Source organism: Lepisma saccharinum, chromosome 5, assembly GCF_977018435.1.
Source record: "Lepisma saccharinum chromosome 5, izLepSacc3.1, whole genome shotgun sequence".
Classification (NCBI taxonomy): Eukaryota; Metazoa; Arthropoda; class Insecta; order Zygentoma; family Lepismatidae; genus Lepisma; species Lepisma saccharinum.
In genome coordinates this window covers 39,622,104-39,646,693 of record NC_139233.1, presented here as the reverse complement: position 1 = coordinate 39,646,693, position 24,590 = coordinate 39,622,104, and the positions used below count along the sequence as shown (strand labels likewise).

At 38.0% G+C, this 24,590-nt stretch overlaps 1 protein-coding gene across 2 annotated transcripts in view; it reads right to left on the bottom strand.

The window, feature by feature from the left end:
* The window catches only part of LOC145988337 (sodium-dependent dopamine transporter-like), a 37,887-nt gene extending 16,981 nt beyond the window's left edge, over window positions 1–20,906 (bottom strand). For both annotated transcript variants that reach the window (XM_083123205.1, XM_083123206.1), the window contains exons 1-9: window positions 20,756–20,906; window positions 18,961–19,164; window positions 17,820–17,954; window positions 15,128–15,271; window positions 11,164–11,395; window positions 9,120–9,316; window positions 6,093–6,273; window positions 2,591–2,828; window positions 1,417–1,645 (exon numbers count right to left, since the gene is read on the bottom strand). In XM_083123205.1, coding sequence (XP_082979331.1) covers window positions 1,417–1,645; window positions 2,591–2,828; window positions 6,093–6,273; window positions 9,120–9,316; window positions 11,164–11,395; window positions 15,128–15,271; window positions 17,820–17,954; window positions 18,961–19,153 — 1,549 coding nt within the window. In that variant the 5' untranslated portion in view covers window positions 19,154–19,164; window positions 20,756–20,906. The remainder of the gene's footprint in view (window positions 1–1,416; window positions 1,646–2,590; window positions 2,829–6,092; window positions 6,274–9,119; window positions 9,317–11,163; window positions 11,396–15,127; window positions 15,272–17,819; window positions 17,955–18,960; window positions 19,165–20,755) is intronic.
* Between the last annotated feature and the right edge of the window lie 3,684 nt (window positions 20,907–24,590).

The following is a 24,590-nucleotide window of genomic DNA, read 5'->3' as shown; positions in this document are numbered from 1 at the left end:
GAATGACATAACAACATTTACTTCCTGGTGTCTGACATGGAACCTTACATTACATCCTGAAAAGTGCACTACTCTAACTATCTCTCTCAAAAAGAATCTGTTAAAGTCATCTTACTCCATCTCTGGCAATAACATCAAAGCAGTATCCTCTCACAAAGATCTTGGCATTGTCTTCGACCAAAATCTAACATTTGAGGAACATATTACAGGCACCAGAGAAGAGGCCATGCGTCTCTAAGGTTTACTGTATCATTTCGCTAAAATTAGTGGTATCTCAACCCTCACCTTGTACTTCAAGTCATAATTTTCTCCAATAATAGAATACTGCTCCCCAGTCTGGTCCATGGCATGTACCACGCAGCTCTCTAGAATCGCTTGAGCCTTCCACTTTTCCTAGCTATAGTTCGTTACAGGGTTACCTCATTAGACTACGCAATTTTTCAACTTGGCATCTCCTGTCCTATCTACACTTGCAGACTCTCTACCAGCGCCGTTTGCAGAATGACTTCAATTATCTATACGAAATTGTCAATGGCAAAATCCCCTGCAACACTCTCCTTCAGGAATTACACTTTCGAGTACCTATGCGCACAGCACGTAACATAAACCTATTTTACACAGAAAAATCTAGATTGGAAATTCAAAAAAGATCTCTCTTCTACAGACTTCCCACGCAATACAATGACCTCCCATCAAGTGTTAACATATTCAATACCGAGTACACCTTTCGGTCTTCCATTAGGAAAAAATGTTTGTAAATAATATAATGTGTAATAGTACAATCTTGACTTACTTTTGTTAATATTTTTGTGTTGTTTTGTTATTTTTAATTATTTTTTTCATTGTTGACAATTTCAGCGTAAAATGACCATTCGTGCTGTATCTAAAAGTTTCTCAATAAATTTTCTCAATAGATAAATAAATAAGGTATCGGGACATAACATCAATAACGTAAATTTTACATAAGTGTAAAGAAAGTGTGATAAAAGAAAACTATGAAATTCATCGCAACAGCCCAACACTAAATACAGAGCAACTGTGGCAACCAATTTTCAACGAAATCTCAAACTAATAACAAAAGAATAACAACGTAGATGCAAGTGACATCTGGCGAACCAGCCTGAAATACAGAAAAACACAATCCTAGGGGCAATAATGGTCATACATATAGTATTTAGTTGGACTGTTATGAAATCATTGAATGTCAACCAACAGTATTTTGTGTTATTTCTCTTGGAGTTTACGGTTATTACAAGCATAAGAACACAGTTTTTCGTTGTGACGTTTCAGGAGAACACACACTCCCTTCATCAAACTAAAAATAAATGTAATTGTAACTCAGTAACTTACAAAAAGTAATTTCCCAAAGACTGTCAAAAACTAATTATCCAGTCTTATAGAATATTAAACACTTGCCGTAAATCCAAGCGGCGACTATGAATTCCAGGCATCCAATGAATAGCATGTTCCAGGACAGTGTGTTCCAGTCTATAAGTGTGATCATATAAATACCTCCTTGGCAACACATAGGTATTCCCAGGAGAAAACACAGTATCGCAATTCCAACGAGTATGTAATTCTTCTGGGTTCTGAAGTTCCCTCTGATGTCAATGAATGCGGTCACCACGGCATCCACACCGGGACACTGGTAAGGAGAGTAAAGAAATGCCGTAAGATAATTCAGACAGCATATTTGGGCATCAATATAGTTGTAAAGATAACCATGTCAACGGGGTGGTTGGTTGATTTTCAACCTCCTTGTATCTATCTCTCTTTCTCATTTCACCCTCCCTCTCGCTCTCTCTCTCCCTCTCTGTCTCTCTCACTCTTCTTACTCCCTTTGTCTCTCTTGCTCCTTCTCTTTCTCACACACTCTCTCTCTGTCCCCTGCCTCTCTCTCCCTCTCGTTTCCTATTAGTATTGCCCACGAGACGAGACTTTGGCCTGTCTCGTCTCGTGGAGTCTCGTGGAAATGCTGTCTCGTCTCGAAAATATTCGTTTGTCTTATGACACATGGTCAATCTCGTCTCGTCTCGAATTTTTAAAAGCCTGTCCCGTCTCGTCCCGTGGGCAACACTATTTCCTATTCTCTCTTGATTCCTATTTCTCTCTCTCTCTCTCTCTCTCTCTCTCTCGTTTTCTATTCCTCTCTTTCTCTCTGTCTCCCTGCCGCCTCTATCTATTTTTCTGTCATTCTCTCATCTCTTCTATTTCTATTGTTTTTATTCCTCTCGTTTCCTAGTTCTCTCTCATTTCCTTTTCCCCTATCTTATTTCCTCTTCCTCTCTGTCTCTTTCTCTTTGTTCTCTCTTGTCCCTATGCGTCTCTCTCTCTCTCCCTCTATCTCTCTATTATTCTCTTTCTCATATTTTCTCCTCTTTTATATTTCTATTGTGTTCCTTACTCTTTCCGTCTCTACTTTTCTTTCTCTCTCGCTCTCTGTCTATCTCTCAGACTCTCTTTCATGAGAGAAAACTTTAACTAACCTACCTTAACTTCTAACATGATTTCCACAAAAAGCAAAGATGTAGCTAGCGTCCTCTAAAATGTCTCATATCCGTAATCATTACAATGCATTCTCTCTGCCTACCTGGCTGTTGATGCCCAGAATGAGAAGCATCAAGTATATCACGAACGTCCAGAAATTTGGGTTTGATCTGTGCAGCACGGTTTCCGAGTAGGCCACGTAGGGGAACGCCACCTTCTCTTCGACCACCGTGTCCACGCTGGCGCCTAGCTCGTTCGCTATGAATCCCGAGGTCCCGAAGACAGCGATCGCCGAAATCATGGACGTGAACCCACTGAAGAGAGCTACGAAAATGGCGTCTCTGCGAAAGAAGAAAAAATGGGGGGGAGTACTACAGTGGAACTGTTACAGGGTGGACCAAAAGTCACGATCGGATATTGATAGAATACAGGGCTACTATAAATGATTCATCGGATTTCAAAACACTATTTTCCAAAATATTCCACGCACGTGTGAAAAGAACAGAAACTCACCAGGTTTTCATGAGACACGTACCAGGTGGCAGCACGAGTGCAGTGCCGTTACAAAATGGCTATGGAATCCTTAACGGTTGGAATGTGTAAGGTGTTCATCAGTTACGGCAGTGCAAAGTGCATATATTTGGGGTACTTTAAGGACCGTGTTTGCATATCCCCACTGCCAACAACACTGGTATATCTCAGGGAACGCATCAATCTGCTGTGATGTCCATTGATGTGCTACAAAAGGTATGGACCGAACTGGACTACACATTGAACGTGTGTCGTGTGACCAACAGGGTACACAGCACATTTGTCATGTGTCAGGACAACTTGATGAGTTTCCGATTCTTTTCATGTATCAATCATTATTGCACTTGTAATACTTTTTTTTATTAAAATACAGTGTCTTGAAATTTAATTAATGTGAAATGTGGTTCCTCACACTAAAATAAAAACGTAAAGGCTCGGCTGGACTCTTGGCCGACGCCAGGTCAGCCTTTTTCAAATTTTTCTTTCCTTTCGGAAAACAGAGCTGTTTTCATAGCTGTTTCATAGCTCTATGATATTTTAAAATCTGAAAAATTACATCAGCTTAGAATTCCTTCAAGAACATATTCACGTGGATCTTCATGTGGATTTGCTTTCGTTCTTGTCTAGATAAAGGGTCTACCAATTTGAACTTCAGAACTTTGAAAGAGTGTTGTGGCAACACTGACTGGAATGACGAGATGGAACTGTGACATGTGTGTGCAGTAGTCTGTGGCAAGTTGTCATGGAGAGATACACAATGCAACAACGCATAGAAATTATTCGAATTTATTATCAAAATTCGTGTTCAGACATTTCATGCATTGAGAGGAATATATGGTCAATATAATCGACCGACAGAAGAAACAAAACTGTAGGATTTGGGCAGATTAAAATCCGCAAGTGATTCTGGACGTACCCCTTCATCCTAAGAAAGTGACTGTATGGTGTGGGTTTTGGACCAATGGCGTGATCGGGCCTATTTTTTTTAGGACCAACATGGAAATCACGTGACTCCATGGGGAGCGATACAGGAATATTGTGGTGCAGTTTTTGTGGCCTAAACTGGCAAATCTTGACATCAACAATGTGTTTTTCCGACAGGACAGTGCAACATGCCACACAGCTCGCCAAACAATGGAATTATTGTAGGAAAAGTTCCCCGGACGAGTTCTGTCCAGAAAGGGTGATGTGAACTGGCCACCAAGATCATGTGACCTAACCCCCCTGGATTATTTTCTATGGGGCTATGTTAAATCTAAGGTCTATGAGACTAAGCCACGCCCAGTTCGTGACCTGAAACGGAACGAACCATTAAGGCTATACCGCTCAATATGTGTGCAGACGTGCTGGAAAATTGAACATTCATAATCCATTCCACTCACCGAAGCAGAGGAGGACATTTGAATGACATATTGTTCAAAACATAATGCCATTGTTTGCTCTTCAAGATAAAAATATATATATGTCATTATCACTTGTGGTTTTCATTCTATCTAATTTTAAACACCTGACGTTCAAATTGGTAGACCCTATATTATCAATAGTTTTATGGACTTATAGACACGAAACTGTTGATAATATCTATGCAACAGCGAAAGCAAAACACATGAAGATTCACATGAAAGCTCTTGAAGGAATTGTAAGCTGACGTAATTTTTCAGATTTTAAAATATCGTTTGGTGTCCCGGGCACATAGCTACACATAAAATTCGAAATGCATCAAATCAAACATGATGAATTTTTTGTGCATCAATTGAGACATTAAACGTGTAATTTTTGTTTCGTTGAAATAAGAGTCTGATCTTCTGAATTCATGCATTTTAATGCATCATCATACGGAACAACTGTTGATAAAAGTATACGTTGATACATTTTTGTGTGTATTTTGATGCACTAAAGTTGCAGCATCAGCACTTGATGCACTTTAATCTGCCACTGGAGTCAACATACTTGTGTAAATTGACACGTTTTATGTTTTGTATATAGATTAACTCCCCCGGGTCCAACCAGCGTGCGAAACAAGGATTCGTCGACTCGAGTGCCTTAAAGCCGTCTTCACAATCTCGTCACTGAAGGTTCCGGTTCGAATCCCGGCGGGCACGGGTGTTTTTGAGAGTCCCTCTCTAATTTGATCCAGTCATTAGATAAAAGTGGCAGAAAAGCTACGTAATAATGGAGGTCATTCCAGGCAATTGGCCTAGGGGTCCCTGCTCAACGCTGCTGAACCTTCTACAGGTTGTGCATACGTATCCCACATGAAGACCTGCAAAGTTTCAGATTCAGAAATAGTTTGGTTGGGACGCCAGGGCTGCTTCTGTGAAGGTCACTTTTTCAATGCCGCGGCAAACAAGAAATTAGCTCCAAATTTGTGCATGCTGTAACTACTGAAAACAATGCTTTGAGAGACTGACCTTCTCCTCCAAAATTTAGTTCATGAATTTGAACCCATTTTCATAAGCTAATATCTCAAAACTAACATGTTTATAATTTGATCATTGTTGTCATTACTGGAAATTAAGCATCCAAGTTGTCCAGAAACCTTGTTTCATTTTGGCATTTAGCCGCCATATTTTTATACCCATTGTTTCTCGGCTATTTATCAACCAATCTCAATTTTCTTTTTGTAAGTTGAATGGTCTGAATAAGATCTTCAATTGTTGTTCTTATCATGTTTTCGCTCAAATCAGCAATACTGCTAGACATTTGAAAAATAAATATTATGTAGAAAATTTATAGTATTTTATCAATTTATGCTTTATGGGAGAAATTCACCTGTAATGCAAGTTATCTGGTTTCTTACCGCGGAAGGAAGCCGTTTATGGTGCAGGGTGCCCCTCGTTCTGATTTCGGATCTGGCCTGTTTCGGTTCTAACGATGGCGAAATCGGTCGTTTCCAGTTTATACCCACCGGATTATGTCGGCACAATGAAAATGTGGGATTAGGACATATACTCTATGCAGGGCCGCCGAAACTACGGTCCGAAGGCCATACCGTAAAAGGCAACTATTCTTAAATTCGGACAAGCATGATTTACCTCATCTATGAAACTATATAACCTTGCTTCGATTCTCACCTGTGGCAGTTATTGTGGAACTTATTGTAGCTGGAATGGAGAAACAAGGAACCACATGAAACGCTCAACGTGAAGAACACCTGCGATGCTGCGTCTGCCCACAAGGACAAACGAGCTAGGTCTTCCCATTTGGCTCTTAAATAATACTTAATACCAACGGACGATCCTTCCAATGTGATAGCTGGAATAATAATAATTGCAACAATACAGTGCTTAACTTTAAATACTGAGCATAAAAACAGTAAAGATATACGTAAGATATCCAATCCCGGTGGAGAGACATAGTGGTTCGGATCCCACTTTAAACTGTAGGTCCAGTCCGGATTATCCTTACTGTCCATAAAGTGGACTTAAAATACCAAATGAATCTAATCCAATAAGATATCCAACTGTCTCATAATACTGAAGATAATGTAAATGCATTATTTTCGACCTCCGCTAAGCTACGACGCCACGTGTCCTGGTACGAATCCCGGCCTGGGCATGGTGTTCCTTGTGAATGTATCCTCATGAGTTTCATCATATCTTCACTCATCATCATCGTCGCGATTAGCCAAAAGTGGCAGGAAAACAACGCTAAATAACAAAAATTAAATCAAATCAAATGCAAATGCATTTTTATTGAATACACATATTTCAAAAAAATAGTACTATTGCATGTAAGAATTGCTTATATTGTAAAATTCTTCCAGTGTACGGTTGTTGCAAGCATTGAAACACATTCTTTGATGTCACGCTTCAGGAAGACACACGCTCTCTTCATCTGACATTTTTCCTATGTTAGAGTTATAACAATAGCATCGTATTGTTATGTATTATTGTTATAATTATATCAATGGGGTTCTAATGTTATAACTGTAGCATTGATGAAACTACAGGGTGTAAATTTTCATAAGCATTTGCTTTCCCATGGTATTCATAGCCTCAATACTACATTTCACCGCAATCCATTGCTTCGACCGAGCTCCAGAGGGCTATGAGGAAGGCAACTTTTAATTGTGGCTACCCAGCACAAGTTGGTACACTATGTACAGTCACGGACACTTGTGGATAGTAACAATTCTATTGACTTTGAAAGGATTGTTACAACCCAGAAGTATCCGTGACTATATTAGGCAAGGTGGATTAATGTAAATCACGTTGATTTAAATCGCGATTTAAATCAAGATTTAATAGTGGTTATTATGCTCTAAGAAAGGAAAAGAAAGGAAACAATATATATGTTTTAATGAGGTGAAGCTCATACAAAAGGAAATGTAATGTGTAAACTGTAAACACAAATAAATTTATCTTGATTTTAAAATTCAATGATTTTATAGGCAAAAATAGCAAACATTTTGTGTAGAAAAATGTACAAAATATTAATGATGTTAAACCGTAAATAGTGTTAGTATTTGCAAACTATCGTTTAAAAAATACCAAAATTCAGTTACAAAGACTTTAAAAAATATTTTAAGTTACAATTGTAGAGTACATCCAGAATATTATATTTTACTGGAAGAAAAATTACTGAAATTATGTATTATAGTTTCATTAACACACTCAACAATCATTTCCATAATATGTTCGTTCATATGTAGACAGAAACAGAAATATGCACATTTACATATAATTTGTTTTTTATTTGCTTTAATCAAACTGTTCAAAAAATTTACAGAGCCGTTTACTAGAAAAAGAACTTGCTGTCAAAAACATATCTATATGTATGGTGCCAAAAAGCATACCTTCAATTTTCAGCATTGTTTTAAAAAAATAATTATTATAATATCGATTTAATTTTAAAAAATATGATTTAAATAAAAATCATCAAAATAGATTTTTTTAAATAAAAATCATGATTTTTTTCCACCCTGGTATTAGGTAAGAAATTTAGTAAAGCGTAAGTCGCTTCTTTGTGGATAAAATACACATCGCACCCCTTTCCTTTGAAACACTCATCCCGTTGTGATAGCATTGCCAGTGACAACTCCACACAGGTAAAACAGCGACATCGAAAAATCAGGCGAAGCAAGAGCTGGCTCGGTAGCTCATTTGGACCAGGGGTCCCGGCTTCCAGATCACGACGTGGATATTTGTGTTTGTCTGTCCTGAGGCGAAAAGTAGAGAACTGAGTTTTATTGATATGTGGTTGATGTGGAGAAAGCTGCCGCTTAGGTTTGTTTTTTAATTTACAAAATAAAAAAATTAAAAAAATTGATATAGAAAAGGCATAATATGCCAGAGGTCCGGGTTTGAGTTCCCGTCGAATCTGCATTTTTCGCTAAAATTTCTACATTTATTGTAATGTTTGTCATTTTCCAGCCGAAATATATGATTCAGTCTAACATCTCCAATATCATCATGAAATTCCTCCCTGTTACGCCTTGTAACCTTCCTCAGACTACAGAGTAGGTCGTAGCCTACAGATAAACGTAGTAAATTTACTGTTATTTTTCTTCTATGTACGCATTGGTTGCATTGTAGAATTTTCGTAGTCTACCGTTATTACAAGCAGAAAAACAGTTTTTCGTTGTCACATTTCAAGAGAACACACGCTCCCTTCATCAGACATTTATTTTTAGTTTGATTAAAGATACAGTTATGACAATGGTTGCAAATTTTTAACAAGAAAAGAATCAGTCATACAATGGATGTTAATGTTACATTGTTGTAATATAGCAACGTAACTGTGAAACAAGCAGTCTGTTTATTTTTATTTCAGATTTAAATTTTGATCACGTTTATTATGAATTCCAAATATCATGACGCAATTCAAAATCATCATTGCTTTCCCAGAGTTTCTGGAACCATTATTATAACTGTATCTTTAATCAAACTAAAAATAAATGTCTGCATGTAATAACCGTAGATTACAAGAGAAATAAATTTACTGTTGCCAGTGTAGGAAAAACTTAGTTGAATATTTCAACATTAAGTATTGCAATTCTAATTGGGCACTGTCTTTATTTAACAGCATGCATCTCAACATGTTATTTATGCTTGCACACTCCGTGTCGGATTGTATTGTATTGAAGTGAACTTGCTTACCTTGGAGAACAGAAAGCACGATGACGACAAGAGGAAAGACGGTTGACACGAAGTAATTCATTTTAAACGCAGTGTTCAGGCCTTTGACAATGCAAACCGTAACCAGGAACCACATCGCGCAGTTCGACAGTATTATCTGCACTTGCACTTTACCGAAGCTATCCCAGTCTGAGTCCCCCAAGCCTAGAAGATATTGCCTGAAAAGGAATATATATATAAATTACATTTTATTTCATTCGTGCTTGTCTGAAGTGGTAACGTGGTGAAAATTTTCTTTAAGCAAGGCATTTTGTTCCAAACAATGCAGGCCTAAATAAACACTCTTCAATTTCAAATTATAGAATTCCTGAGATGACCTGTATTAGTCCCTTTCAATAATTTCCCCAAATTAAGTTATACCTATGTTAGTATGAAATCAGGCACGTAGCCAGGCAGGGGCCAGGGGGGGGGGGGCTCAGCCCATCCCCCTGGCACGGCTATCAGCCCCCTTGACATTAGGTAAAACTATTTTGTATAATTTGTTTGCAGTGAAGAGTGAAAATGTAGACAGCTCACAACTTTAAGGATAAATCCACAGAACATGAACAGCAGCTATTACATTCGCTTATTTGCGTTATGAGCTGAAGTCTAAGTAGCTGCAAGTATTTAGAAGATTATCTAGACTTTGTAAGTTCTTTCACAGGGGAGCTTCTTTATCTGTACCTTCGCTGCCCCTGTTGCGACCTCCCGTTTAGACAGAAATCTGTGACTTTGATGTCATCATGCAAATTCCCTTCTCATCTGCATCAAAGGTCAACAACAGCTCCCAAGTTTTGGGAACGAAGGAGAGTTTCATTGCTTCGGCCGGGGTGGAATGTACTGTAGGCAGTGTGATTGAATATTGTGCATTTTTTGTGTGATATAAATATCTGTAACATCTAAAGTAGTATGCAATGTGTAAGGGATGATTTCAGTATCAACCAGTTAACACTTCAAGAGATGTTTTAAAAGACGGAGGAGAATGTAGTATTTGTATGATATTTATAAATTTTGTTTAACAATGACCCCCCCCCCCGACACACATAATTTACCTTCATTTAATACTGTTCAATTTTTAAAAAATGGACTTGGTTTATAAAGCCCCCTGATAACCCATGAGCCACCCCTAATAACCCGTGAGCCCCCCCTGGAGATCAGTTCTAGCTACGGGCCTGTATGAAATTTATAATTGAGGACTAAAAGTGGTAAACGTTGTAAGTGCCAAAAGCGAAAGTGTTGGGAAATCGCATCGTTCCGCACATCAGCCCGTAAGAACGTGCACGCTAGTGACCTCTTTACACGCCCTTTGAACTACTTAGAGGGCTACCAGCCACATTTCACATTTACCACATTATAAAGCATGGCACATTTCACAGTTTAACGTGGAAAACGGTGTTTGAATTCTTGTGGCACTTACAGCGTTTACCAATTTTAGTCTTCAATTACTGTCTAACTTTCGTTTTCCGGGGAGGGCGGAGTGTACTAAAAGAGGTAGTACGCTACTGCTGTGGAAGCATGATTGTGCCTGTGTTGTAGACTAGGGATAGCCAAATCCGGATATCGGATAATTTTTAAACGTATATCGAATAATCTGATATCCGGATTATCCGAAATGTACAGATATCCGAATGTGTGCATTATTCGGACAGTTTTATGGTTTTTCCGTTTTACGGACTGTACACATATTCTTTTATTTGTCATGCTCGTATTTCACTGTACGGATTTTCGACAAGTCCTTTATCAAATCTGTACTATTCGGATATCCGGATCATATGTTGCATTTCAAAACGGATATCGATTATCTCTAGCATGGACGGAGGCAGAGTCATAAGGTTCAACCCATTGTTGAACACACACACACACACACACACACACACACACAAACACGCACGCACATATATTAACTAAATAATGAGTTTGGAAATCTTGAATCGGGATTATACATCGGTGTAGCATTCTAATGTTAAAATGAGTGAATAATCTCACGAAATGTAAAATGCGAGTGTTGATACAGAATGAAACTCACTGAAAATATTCCTCGCTGGACATAACCCTGGGGAGAATTGTCTGCAGGCTGGTAACATAGTTGGAGCTGTTTCTGCAATGGGTGAAGTTCACGGCTTGAAAGTCCTCGTACCCTTCTTTCTTCTTGCACAATTCATCCACGAGATAGCAGGTATGGTTCCAAAAACTAAGTGTCACGTTTTCAACAAGGGACTGGTTTCTGCAGTCCGCGTTCGACCTAGTGTTGAAACAATCTGGAACAAAGACAATAAATTATTGTTGCGGCAGGGTACGAATTATAACAGTGAGCCCCCCTCCGCCCTTCAGTAAACCAAACATCTCTGACAACAAGGTGAGATCCCTGTGATATTGATCATAGCTGATTTCATCCCCTACCCGACCATAACAGTACAATTTGTAATACAAGTACCTCGAAGAGGTTCTTGAAGTAAATAAGTTCTCGTAGTTTCAAAGGCCACAAATACAATCACTGACATAACATTAAAATCTTGTGAAACTGTCAGTTTATTATAGGGTGACCAGATCCTTACCAGCAAAAAACAGTACACACACATACCATGACAAATTTTCTTCAAAAAAGGAAAGACGTAAAGGACAAAAGTTTTAAAAATATTTATTCTTTTAATTGATGAATCCCCAAAGTATATGAGTGGCATAAAACAAAAATGAAAACTAAATGTATTTAAAATTTGACATATTAAACAAACTACAGTTGTGAGCAAAATTTTGTTGAGAACATGTCACTTACACTTTAAGTCTTTAAAACAATTCCAATAACTTCAAATTAACAAATATTTCATAATCAAATGTACCAATATTTAAGTATTATCCTTAATGGTTCTGTACGTTTGCTTCGAGTGAATAGCATGTAATAAAATTTGTATTTTCCATAACCATATCATGGAATTCACTACAGGTACAACTGAAATTATATTTAGTTATTATTAGGAGTTTCAGAGTTTGTTTTCAATTGAGATTTCTCAGCAGTCCACATGTTATTCATTAATGAAAAAACTCTCTCAGTGGGTGCATTTGTGGCTGGAAGGCACAAACTGAACTCTACAATATCAAATACCTGATAAAAGGAAATACATTTTTCCTGAAAATATTTGAATATCTCAACCCATCTTAAATCTACTCTCATTTGAGCAGTGTTCCATGCTTTCAGTTTTTCAAGAGTAGCATACGCTCTTACATTTGAAATTTCATCAAAGACATAAGAATCATTAAGTTGCTTTCCTGACCATTAGTTGAAAAATTCGACGCTATTTTGCACCCTGTTCCATTCGATTATCGAATCCAGTTTTACCCAATCCAACACAGTCATTTCAGAAAAGGGAGAGGACCACTGCTTAATATATTCAATACAAGTTGAATAAAATGAACGGACATGTTCCTTAAAACTTGACATACCAACAAACCCATTTTCCTCCAGACTTTTCAGTTTTGACTGCACTATAAGAGGCAAAAAAAGGCAGTTATATCTGTCAACTAAATTTTGTTTAAGTTCTGCAATCAATGCAGAACCTTCTATCATAGAAACATATTGACCCTCTAGAAAGTGAACAAAGTCATTAAAAAGTGCTGCATTGGAATGGATAAAATAAAGCCATATTTCAGATAGGGGGTCCTCAAAGAACATTTTAATGGTTGTGGGCACTTATCCCGTGATAGAAAGTATGATTTCAATGCTGGATAGAGTTTAAGTATGCGCTCTACGGCTGGCAACAAAGAGAGACACCTAGTTTTGCTATAAGAAACAAGCTTTGAGAACTCTATCTCCACGAAGTCACAAAATTCACGTAAAGCATGTTCACGTACTGTATATATGTAAAAATATGAGTATATTTTGTGCACCACACTTTCTATGCAAATCAGTAGCGGCTCGTGCCTAAAATAACAGGTGAAGAAGTATATTTATAGGCAATGAAAACAAATAGTAAGTGCCAGTGCCCCCCCCCCCCCATTTAAAACGTCTTTTTTGTCTTCATCCGTCCATCTGGAAAATGGTGTCTGCAACAAATTACACACTAAGTCATTTACTGGGTTCATTGTAGAAACCACAGCTCAACACATGAACACAACACACGATAGGAAACGCGAAACACACACGCGGAACAAGATCTCGCGAGAACGCGAAGATTTTGCCACAAGCACTGGATGCGATGTTTTCTCCGACGAGAGAACTGATTCACGTAGAGGGCGACACCATGTTCAAGGCCAACGCTAGGTGACGTCACCGTTGCCATGACAACCGGCTAAGTCTTCCGCACCCTGGCGAGGTTTGCTCTTCGACGAACTCACGTGCGTAGCGCAGAGCGGCGTAATTTGAGTATTATCGCGTACGTTCTGCTGAGAAATAGTTTAATTTAACAAGCAAATGAAAAATGACAATATTAATTTGAAAATTAGGGGAAAACATCTGCACTTGTTGCACTTGGCCAGCCGCCACTGATGCAAATCGGTAAACAGTCCATCGCAGTTTGTACACAATTTATTCACTATATGTGCAGAACAACATACACCCACAATTGGTTTGTTTAAGCATTCCTGAACAATACTGAAAACATTTTTTTTACCTTTTCTTGCTGATCCTCCAAAGTTGCAGTTGGTGTTGTCAGCACATAATCCAACAACTTTAGTTTCAATGTTGTATTCATTTAATGTCTTCAGGATATACGAAGACACAATATCGTACGTTTCACCACCCACACTGATCTTGAAAATCCAGAACTTTAACGTGCACTCCGCTCAAAGGAAGGAAGTAGCGCACCAACGATGGAAACAATTTCGTAGCTTTATGGTTCGACGAATCTGTGTAAACTGTAATGTAATTTACCTGATCCAACTCTTTCTGAAGCTCTGCAATTGCATAGGGGCTTATCACATTTGTCACGATCGCTTCACATTTTGTTCTTGCACAAGCATATTGTGGTTCGAAGCACTTCTTAACAAGTTTCGAACTACAGTCTGTAGAACGAAACGATTGATTATGTTGCACTGTATGAAATGCAAAACATGCTTCTGCTGCTGCCAATTTTTGTTCTTTACGCCCAAAATTCTTGTTTCGAAAAAATATAGAAAGAGTAGCACTAGATGCGGCAGCAGCGTCGGCAGATTTGTGTTTTGCCGTTTTCAGATGTCGTGTTATTTCAGACCTTTCACTGTTTGCAATTGAAAACTCACCTGAACATTTTTCATAGTGAACATCACTATCGCTATTGCCTCTCTTAAGAAATGGATAAAGAGATTTCAGTTCTGAATTAAATGCACATTTCCTCCTAGGAGGCATCTTCACCCGACAGTGTTGAAATACTTGACTTGCACTTCAGGAACGAGACTTCCACTTTACGCACCCCACAATAACTAGACAGATCGGCGCCACCTGACACTTTTGTTCGCAACTGTCTACAACCCGCTCTCTGCGGTGGTAACTACGCATTGTTCTAACCGGATGTCCATTCTCTCCATCCCGACCACAACAGAACAGTATGTACTGCATAAACTGTTGACATGGAAAAAACAAAAGAAAATATAAATAGAAAATAAATATTTTGACTTTGGAAACCGGAGTAGAAATCAGGACATTTCGCAGGACATGTGTGAAAGAAAGGACATATCTTAATTTTTTACATGGCTTTGCATTGTGCAGGACAGCCCATCAAAAAAAAGGACTGTACTGCGAAAATCAGTACGGATGGTCACCCTAGTTTATTATCAATAAATATTTAAAGAAGATTACGTATACCCTTTGCCGCGGTGATGTTTGAATTACTATTTCAAGCCAGACTGTCTGAAAGACAGCTAATCAAGCGGACCGTCTCAACAAGACTGAAATACTACTTAAACGAACTAGCGGCAATCAGTATACGTTTGCCTACTTTGAAAAGAAAATAAGATTTCAAAACGAATTCTCGTAACTTTTTGACACACTCTCGTAGAATTCTCTGTTCTTTCATACTTACTGACGCTGTTAAAATCGTTGTCACAGGAACTCCATGCAACTTCGTAGTCTATCGCTGCATACATGAAATTCAAAGACCATGCTGAGAGTATGCTGTAATATATGTTGATAAAAAATGTAATACTCAATGCAGCATAGCCCACACCTGTAACGAAATATACAATAATGATAACACTGCATGCGTAATACTAACTCGGTAACGTTTTGCTTTTGAAGAGTTCGTTTCGCTGCTTCGCATTCGAAAAGCAACATTTTCTTCCCTGTATGTATGCAGTCATGCGACACAGATCCACGGTTGCCACTGGCATTTATTTTTTCTATCGAATAATATACAAAACGTTATATTCAGATACGACAAAACGAATTTCATAACAGCAGTGACTGACAATTTGAAGGAGGTTTAGTGGGTTGAGTTATTGTTTTAGGTCCACTTTATGCACAGATAGGCTATAGGGACTGGACCTACAGTTTAAAGTGGGATCCGTACCACTGTGTGCTTTCAGCGGGATCAGCCATCGGGAAGGTCCTTAACTGGTTTGGTTCGAGGTAATGACTGAAATCAGTTTAAATTTTGAGGGAAATAACTTTTTTCATAAAGTGATGCTGAAAGAGCTATAGAGTGTCTCAACCTTAAAAGTCAGTATGGAAGTAAATGGAGTACTTCCCTCTCTCTCTAATACATGAGTTTTGCCAATAGCTCTGTCCTTCTCTACCACCGCTGCGTTGCCAGATGTTACAAAATTTACAAAATGTAAAAGTCATCAATTTCAAACAGTGAAATCATTATCCTGTAGAGTTTTTATGCTCTATTTCTGACGAACGACATTATATAACCTGTCACAAATTCATGTGATCTGAAATTTCCATAATTATGCAATTTTGCATAACATTTGATTTTGTTCTAGTAAATACTTCAAAAGCCATAAATATCAAACCACTTGAAATATATATATATATATATAAACACACACACACACACATTGGATATTTTGTATAAATCATCATACCGTAACACGAAAAAGTTGGTTAGCGAGAAACTACACGTGCAGACCAAGCGAGAAAAGTGTTGGCCATTGTTTGAAGTTATTTTTAGAATGCATTGTTACTTCACAGCATCGTTATTTATTCCGCAATCGTAGTTTGTTTATGCGGGCTGTCTCGCGTATCAAATTCATTCCGCACCAACGAGGTTACAATTCAGTTGCACGCAGGTGCCCCGGTTCGTAGGAAGTGCAGTGTACTTTATTTTCCGTAAAAAATATATCACAATGTTTATTTTTCTATTTATTAATTCTGTTTATGTAAAAGATACAACATTCAACGAAAGAAGTAACAATAGTTGCGCGTGTTACAAATATAATGCAAATGTAAAATAGTAAATAGTTACATCGAAATATAAACATTTACATGCAAATCTTGAGGTAACTATGTTTTTTTCCAAAATGCATCAAATACGTAGATTTTGAAGATTTCCTATACGATATTAAGGAAGTAAATTTGTCGCAATCATTAGCGATTAACAGCGACTCGATGCGCCTCCGTTTGATGATCTGGCAACGGCGCGCTCCATTTAACCCATACTGACTTTTAAGGTTGAGACGCTCATAAGCGAAGTGCAAAAGCAGTTTGGCAAGGAGTGTCAAAGAGATACACTGACACACCATTACTCGAAATAGAAATGAGTTTGAAGCTGGTGGGATTGTTTAAAGATGCCAAGATACAGTATTCCGGAAGACTAAGGCCGTATCCGAAAGTTGCAAGACCGTACTTGAAGAGAGCATACTTCGAGAATGGTCTCGCAGTCTTGAAGCCTTGTGCTCGAAGTGAAAATCTTCCGAATTGCACTTCGACTGCAACGCCAAATGCGATCAGTAGATAGAACTAAGAACACATTGTTTTTCCCGCGTTATAAACATTTGCTTCTCACTATAGAAATCACATAGCCTTTTTTAAAAATCTTATAATTAAATTCCACGCATTAGAAGAAGTACAACCAACATCTGGCTGACTTTCAATTTTCATTATTTCAAACAAATGAACATCAAATGCACGAGTCAAGTATTCAAGCCTGCAACCTCGCGTGCTCCACACTATGGTCTCGAATGCTCGTTTCATTGGCGTTTTCGAACTGCACTAGATGACGTCACTTCCAAGAAGACCGTACTTCATTTCAAGACTGCCCTTTGGACCTTTTGGACAGAGCCTAAGAAGGTCCACAACATCAAGAGGGACATTAAGCTACTAGAAACGTACTCCAATCCCCCCTCCCTCGCCCCAATGTGTTCGACAAGTAGCTCTTGAACATTCATCGAATATTGAAACACATCGCATGAATCAACCATGCCATATATCACTGAGAAGTTTGGGGGAAAGTTTTATTTCCAGTAGAACTGACCATCTTTCCGTGATGTGAGGATTTATCTTTGTAGAAATCAAACAAACAGCCATTGAAAAATAATATACTAAAATTGCAAGCAAAACTATTCATGGTGTTTGTAAGCTCAATGTTCCGTATTATGATCAGTGCCTGGATCAGCTCGAACGCCTTGGATAACTTCATAAATGTTATTTAGACCATAAATTTGGATGTATCTTTATACACCTTGTCTCTAAAATAATTCAAATTGGGTATACAGTGTTCGGACTCCCTGTTTAAGCCATTCAATATTCCATTAAATCTGAGCTTGCCTTACCGTTAAATATAGGCGCCATATTGTTAAAGATGCTGTTTGCGCCCATGCTCATGTATTGCCCCAGAACCATCTCCAAAAAGAACAGAGGCAATCCAACGATAAACAACATCAAAACGTAAGGAACAAGGAATGTACCTGCAAATAGATAATCAACAAATCCATTGAATATATGTATCTATATCTACTGTACATAGCTATACACGCGCGGGGAAGTCTTTAATAAAGAGGAATTTTATTCAAAGGTGCATGGAAAAATATGCACAACGGAAGCACCCGTCATCTCTGGCCACGTAAAAATTCAAGATAGGTCTCTGCTTTCCCTTTCTCTTCTTCTTCTATATGCGACTCCTACTCTACTATGAATGAATTTATGAATTTATTTATGAATAATTTTGAACACAATGTATTTACAGTAACATTCACACACTACCTCAAGAAGTAATTGGCATAAAGATAACGTAACCAAACTCCTAACGTCTAGTCTAGACTCACTTCCAACGGTGACGCCAACAGAAGGGGAGGAAGGGCTCTAGCCCACCGAGGAATAGTCTTAGTTAATTTCTAATGTAAGCTAATTGGGTTAACTAAGATAGGGGGAGAGAAAGAAATAGTAGGCGAATTACCCACCACCATTTTCGTTCAGTCTGTTTTCCACATTGACAATGAATTGAAATACAAACGTCAATAGGCAGAGGACATGTTCAATAAAAAGCAATGAAAAATGGTGATGTGCAATTTTCCTACTTATTTGTACAGTGGTATCCATGAGTATTACCGTGCAAATTGTCCATCACCGGTTCGTTCACTTTATTTGATCCAATAAGAGCTTCAAGAATTAAAAGAAAACTCAAAATAATCTGTTGACAACTTCTGCACCAGCATACATAAAAATCCGTCGCTTAAAAACACATAGGACGTAAGAGAAAAATTAATGAAAATAGTCATGGATAATTTGCATGGCAATACTCATGTATCCCACTGTCCAGTAAAACCTTTTTGGTCAGTGTAAAATTCTAAAACCTACATTGACAGTACAAACACAAATTGATTGTTTCAGTCGCGTTCTGCAAATTGGTGACACAAATTTCGAACGTTGTAAGTTACACGTATAGAGACTAAAATTAACAACATTATCGCCTACCTCCACCATTTTTGTAACACAAGTACGGAAATCGCCAGATGTTGGCGAGACCAAGCGAAAAAGTGAGACAAGATGCAATGAACCGGAATGGGCTGATTTGTAGATGAGATTTCTCGTGACCAATAGAGAACCGAGATTGGAGCCTGTCTTGACGTCCAAGAATAAGATCTTCGGGTAAATCTGATTGCATCATCTTGTCTGAATCTGGAAAATAAATTATTACTATTATTAATAATAATAATAATAATAATAATAAAGTCGATTTTTTCATGGAAAAAGAACCTGTCTTAATAATAAAATATACGTATATTCCTCACCATTCGACCACAATGTATGTAATCTTTTTCAGTGTCGGCTCCAAAAGCATGGAATTCACTGCAAACCAATTTAAAATCAGCGACGAATAACGATAGTTTCAAATGTAAATTAAGATAGATGCTTCTGCGCGAGCAAAGACTGAATAGTAGCATATACTAACACAAAACTGGCATACTACCTTGAAATGCATTTCTTTCTTTTACCCTACCACACAAATAATATTAATACCGGGTGTTTCATAAATAATTGAGGGGTTACAAAAATTATTGCATGTAAAGTATTGGACTTACGGTAATGAAACCAGTCCAGAACGAACGACATGATAGTATTGTTCTTGCCACACTCGCATCGGCATGGGCCTATCGATAGTGCCTATCGCTGCGATGATACGCTCCCTTAGGGTTGCGATATCACGCGACATTGGTGAGACGAATACCCTGTCTTTGATGAATCCCCACAAAAGAAGTCACACGGTGATCTTGGGGACCAAAACATTGCACAAAACAATGTGAGTGATGTGGGTGATTTGAGTGTCGCCGGCAGGGATGTGAACCCTTGATTTCATTAACGCAAGTTCAATACTTAATTGCAATAATTTTTGTAACCCTCAATTATTTATGAAACACCCGGTATTAATGCTACACTGTTATAAGCGTATATGTCTTTAAACAGTGGCGTCGTATAAGGGGGGGCAGTTGCCATCCCACTTTTTGCCACTTTTGCCCCCTTACCTTATCTAACAAGGTAAACTGTCCTTGCCCCACCTCCAAGATTTAGAACCTTGTCCCCCGTAGTTTTGAGACCCAATCGCCGCCACTGCTTATAAATATGTTTATGTAAACCTCGTGTTGATACTTGCAAGAGTTAAGTGGTAACTAATTCTCTCTCTCTCCCTCCCCCTCTCTCTCTGGCATTACTAAACTTTAAAGTTTGTCTCCATATATCTTCCACCCGTCTCCTTTCGTGGACAAGATCGATCCGCCGACCACCGTGGGGGACTGGTTAATACAGCGAGTTACGACGGCAGGGGTCCCGGGTTCGAATCCCTGCCTAGGTGTGAGTGTGCCTTCATCATTTGCATCATATCGTTACTGATCCTCATCTTTTCGATTAGTCAAGTGTGGTAGAGAAGGGAAGTGAAATAAACCAAATGAATCATTCGAAACGATCAATACACTCTTGGCCATACCATTTGATTATATAAAATATTCCTAGTGAAACTAATTAAAGTCCATAAAATTTATCAATAAATTCAGACTGGTCAAACTTGCCAGAATTTTAAACATTACTTATATAATATTAAAATATGCAAGATATATAAAAGGTTGTGGGATAGAGATGCAGATAATGAAATCGAAATATAAATTGTTTGCATATTTTCTGTGAGGTTATAAATTGGTTCAATTTACTAATGGTATTAAGAGCACCAATAATAATAAATTACTACAATAGCCTGCTTTTTACTGATTGCTTGTACCTTTGAGTTTTCACCTCTTCTGTTCCTAAATAATTAGTAAAAGCAATTAAATGTTGTCCAGATTCGAAATCATGCAGAACGTTACGTACAATGATTTCCAATGCTCCAGATTCAAGTAGGGGCGGTTTCAGCACATTTCTGGATAAAACGTGTATACAGAGAATTAACCTTTGAACTCTATGGCTGTGTCCGAAAGGTACCAAGTACAGACTTGAGGCATCGTCTCCACGGAAGTGACCTTCTGTAAACAAAACCACCTGCATGCAGAAAGCATTGCAAACTCATAGAAGTAAAATCAGCCCTGGCCCAAAACCATGGTAACGGTTGAAGTTTTTGCGTGCGATGACGTGTGACCGGCCAAGTGAATGCATCACTTCAATGTGAAGTCACGTGAAATGACAAAACGACAGTGTTGCAGTATGCAGATATTAAACACCAGAACAAGAACAATGTCTAGATGAGGATGTGTACTACAGGCTATGGAAAAGGAGATGCGATAACCACTAACGCCGTCAAACGGTTGGGCGGGAACTTTACGTCACATACCATGAAGAAGTAATAGGATCTGAGCTGATTATGTCCTTTGCGATTAGTCCACTCAGAATTAGTTCACTTCATCAAATGATGTACTAAATCTCATCAATTTACATTGTCGAGTTCATTATTTGAGTTTCTTTTGGTTTAGGTACAACATCTTCACCGAAGAGAAAATTATGCTCATTTCTTTGTTTTCCTTGACCCTGTAAATCCAGGGTCAAGGAAGTCAGTAATAAGGTGTGTTATATACAGTGTACGTACAACTATAGATTGAATTGTATCTTCTCCAAATATGATGTATAAAGAAACAAACTGCCGGAGAACTAAGAAAGGTGAGTGTACAATTTTATATTACTATTATAGTGGAACCACAAGCAAAGAAACCTGCGCAGACTCGCGACTCCTGTGCACCGTACTCCAGTGTGGAGGGGAGGGGGAGAGTGGAGCATGCTCTCTTATAGCCCGAGTTGAACGGAAGAGGAGGAAGGTTATTTTTCTTGTGGTCGCTCTTGTAAGTAAGGGGAACTGTGATTGGCCATTCATCTATTTTATCACTTCTTCATAATCTCAATTGACTTAAATGGCCGGAAGAGCAAAGTAAATTTATCAAATATAAATATAAAACACGTACCGTTTAATAAATAACCAAAATGGAATGAAAAGTTAGCAGTTTGTATTTTTATTGCTTTATGTGAATATGTAGGGAAAAAGCGAGAGAGAATTGTACACCAATGGCAAAGAAATGGTAGGTGAAGTATTTATCAGGATTATACTCCCTACATTCCTGCTCATAATAAGGAGTCGAAGGTATCTTGCTTAAGGATCTTTCTTCGATGTAAACCTAAAAGTTGACTTTTCAGATTACGTACATAATCTTCTGGGCAGAAATGCGCACTGCAGATTCTAGCATTTACATGATTCACGTTAGCGTTTCCACACGAATCCAAAGCTCGGTGACCGAAGAATCCTTTTGAAAAACGTATATATTATGTTCAACGTACTTGGAAGATGTATCTTGTGCTGAACTAAAATAAATAATAATAACAAGTGGTGTGCGGTATCTCGGAAAGTCGGGACCGGGATAGGAAAGAAAAATTCCGTCCCTATCACGACTTCAGCAAATGACTTCCCTAAATTTCTGGATCCCGAGCAGTCGAGAAATACCGAATGGTCATTTTAAAACGGTATTAATTCTTGACGTTTTCTACATTGCAAGTGTCTGGAACTTATCGGAATTTGTTAGTTTTCATTCCAGAAATGCAAAGAAAATAACTTAAGGTGAAAATGAGAATTTGAGATTTCCCGACTAGTCGAGAAATTGCGAATATTTCCCGTCCCGAATGTCGGGATTTAAAAAAAATTCCCGTTCCGATCAAAAATATTCTGTCCCGCATAACAATAAGTACCTATCTATATTTATTTTCTATTTGTCTGAAGCCACAAAATGTAAATGGGTGGAAATGCTCATTTGTGTACTCGATTTCGTGTGTTCAGTTTCTGGCATGGTTTCCTATCTGCATAGTGCAACACTAGCGCATAGATTTGGAATTCATTTCATGGATACATTCACCTCTTACCGTCGTTTCGTCATTACGAGTAAACAACGGATTGGCCCAACCTATACTTCTAATAACCTTGAGTTATTAAATGTTCTGCAACACATATAAATGGTTTGCAGAACATTCACAAAACAAACCTTGGTACTACCCATATAATTTTCCAAGATCAGTTATTACTTTTATAATACGTCTACGTACAGGTCATGTTCACACTAATGATCATTTATCACGACTACATATTACAACAAAACAAGCCTGCGCATGTGGAGAAGATAATCAAGATGCTACACATCTCTTTTTACAATGTCCCAATTTCGACAGAGAACGAGATAAATTATATAGTGGTTTACGTCGAAATAGAATTCCATTCCCTACATCTCTTACTGCCCTGCTCACGGACCCTACTCCTCCCACCATATGGCTTCTTTATGGATATGCAAGAAGATGTAATTTGACGATCTAACAAACAGTATAAATAAATATCAATAGATGTTGTTTTTTTTTTTCATTCTTGTGAAATATAAGTGAATAGCGAACTAAATACATAAAAAAAATAAAAAAAAAACTCAGGAAGATGACTAAAATCGACTACCAGTTGATAGGGTCAGAAAAAGAAGAAGAAGAAGAATTGAGTAAAATAATCCACACGAAAATCCAGCGTTGTTACAGGATTCATTACGTAAGGTAAAACAACGGCCAATTTGTAGTATGGGATACGCTGCCGCAAATGACGTCTCACTTTAAACCCAATGCTCTTTCTCTTGTACTTATTGCTTCACCTTTATGGTTAACTCTTTGCACCAGTAATTATTTCCCATAAATTTGGCTTCTTTCTTGCATGGGAATTGAATATATTTTACTTGCATTTTTTTAGACAAAATGATATAACATGGTAATGTATATTTCTAAGGTTTGATATAGATAGAAGTGTATTTGAAATTTGTTTGTAGATTTTATGTAAATTGTATCTTATGTAAATAAAATGTATGGTAAATTTCTCGTATCGGACAAACGGATTTCTTCAAATTTACAGGAGAAATTACTTACCGAATGCAGTTTCTTTATACTTGTGGAACTTCGGGGAAGTATTTTCTCGCATCGTTCATTGAATTTTGCCGGTAAATCATCTATTTTTCGATATAAATGTGTGACCGATGCACGAAAGCTCTTGCATCCATTTACTTCCAGGTGGATGTAGCCTGTGTGTGATGACGTAATCCCGGTCAGTGTGTCCAAACACGTGTTTTTGTAACTGAAGAAGGTACGTTTCTGCAAATGGTTTGTGGGGCTATGTGTCAATGGTTCGTGGGGCTATGTGTCAATGGTTTGTGGGGCTATGTGTCAATGGTTCGTGGGGCTATGCGAGAATGGTGTGTGGGGCTACGCATATTTTTTATTTTCAGCATGACAAAAATAAATTTGCTATGTACATTTCTATTGCATATCATATGTATATACATATATATTCTCAAGAGAAGCGAATGTACATTTGCATCTACAAAATGTTATGTGAACCTTTAACATGTATTATGTGAACATGTATTTTTAAGAGATTAAACATTAGTACTCAGGCAGTTCTTTGAAATGCAAAATGAATTCCTGTTCTGCCAGATTCAACTTCAGAAACACGAGATTTGGAAGCACTTCAGGAAGTAACCTACTTCTCTTATCTCAAATCTGTTCAGCAACACTGAACACTCAATCACTGAATACTGATGCAGCAGGTATGCCCAAGTATT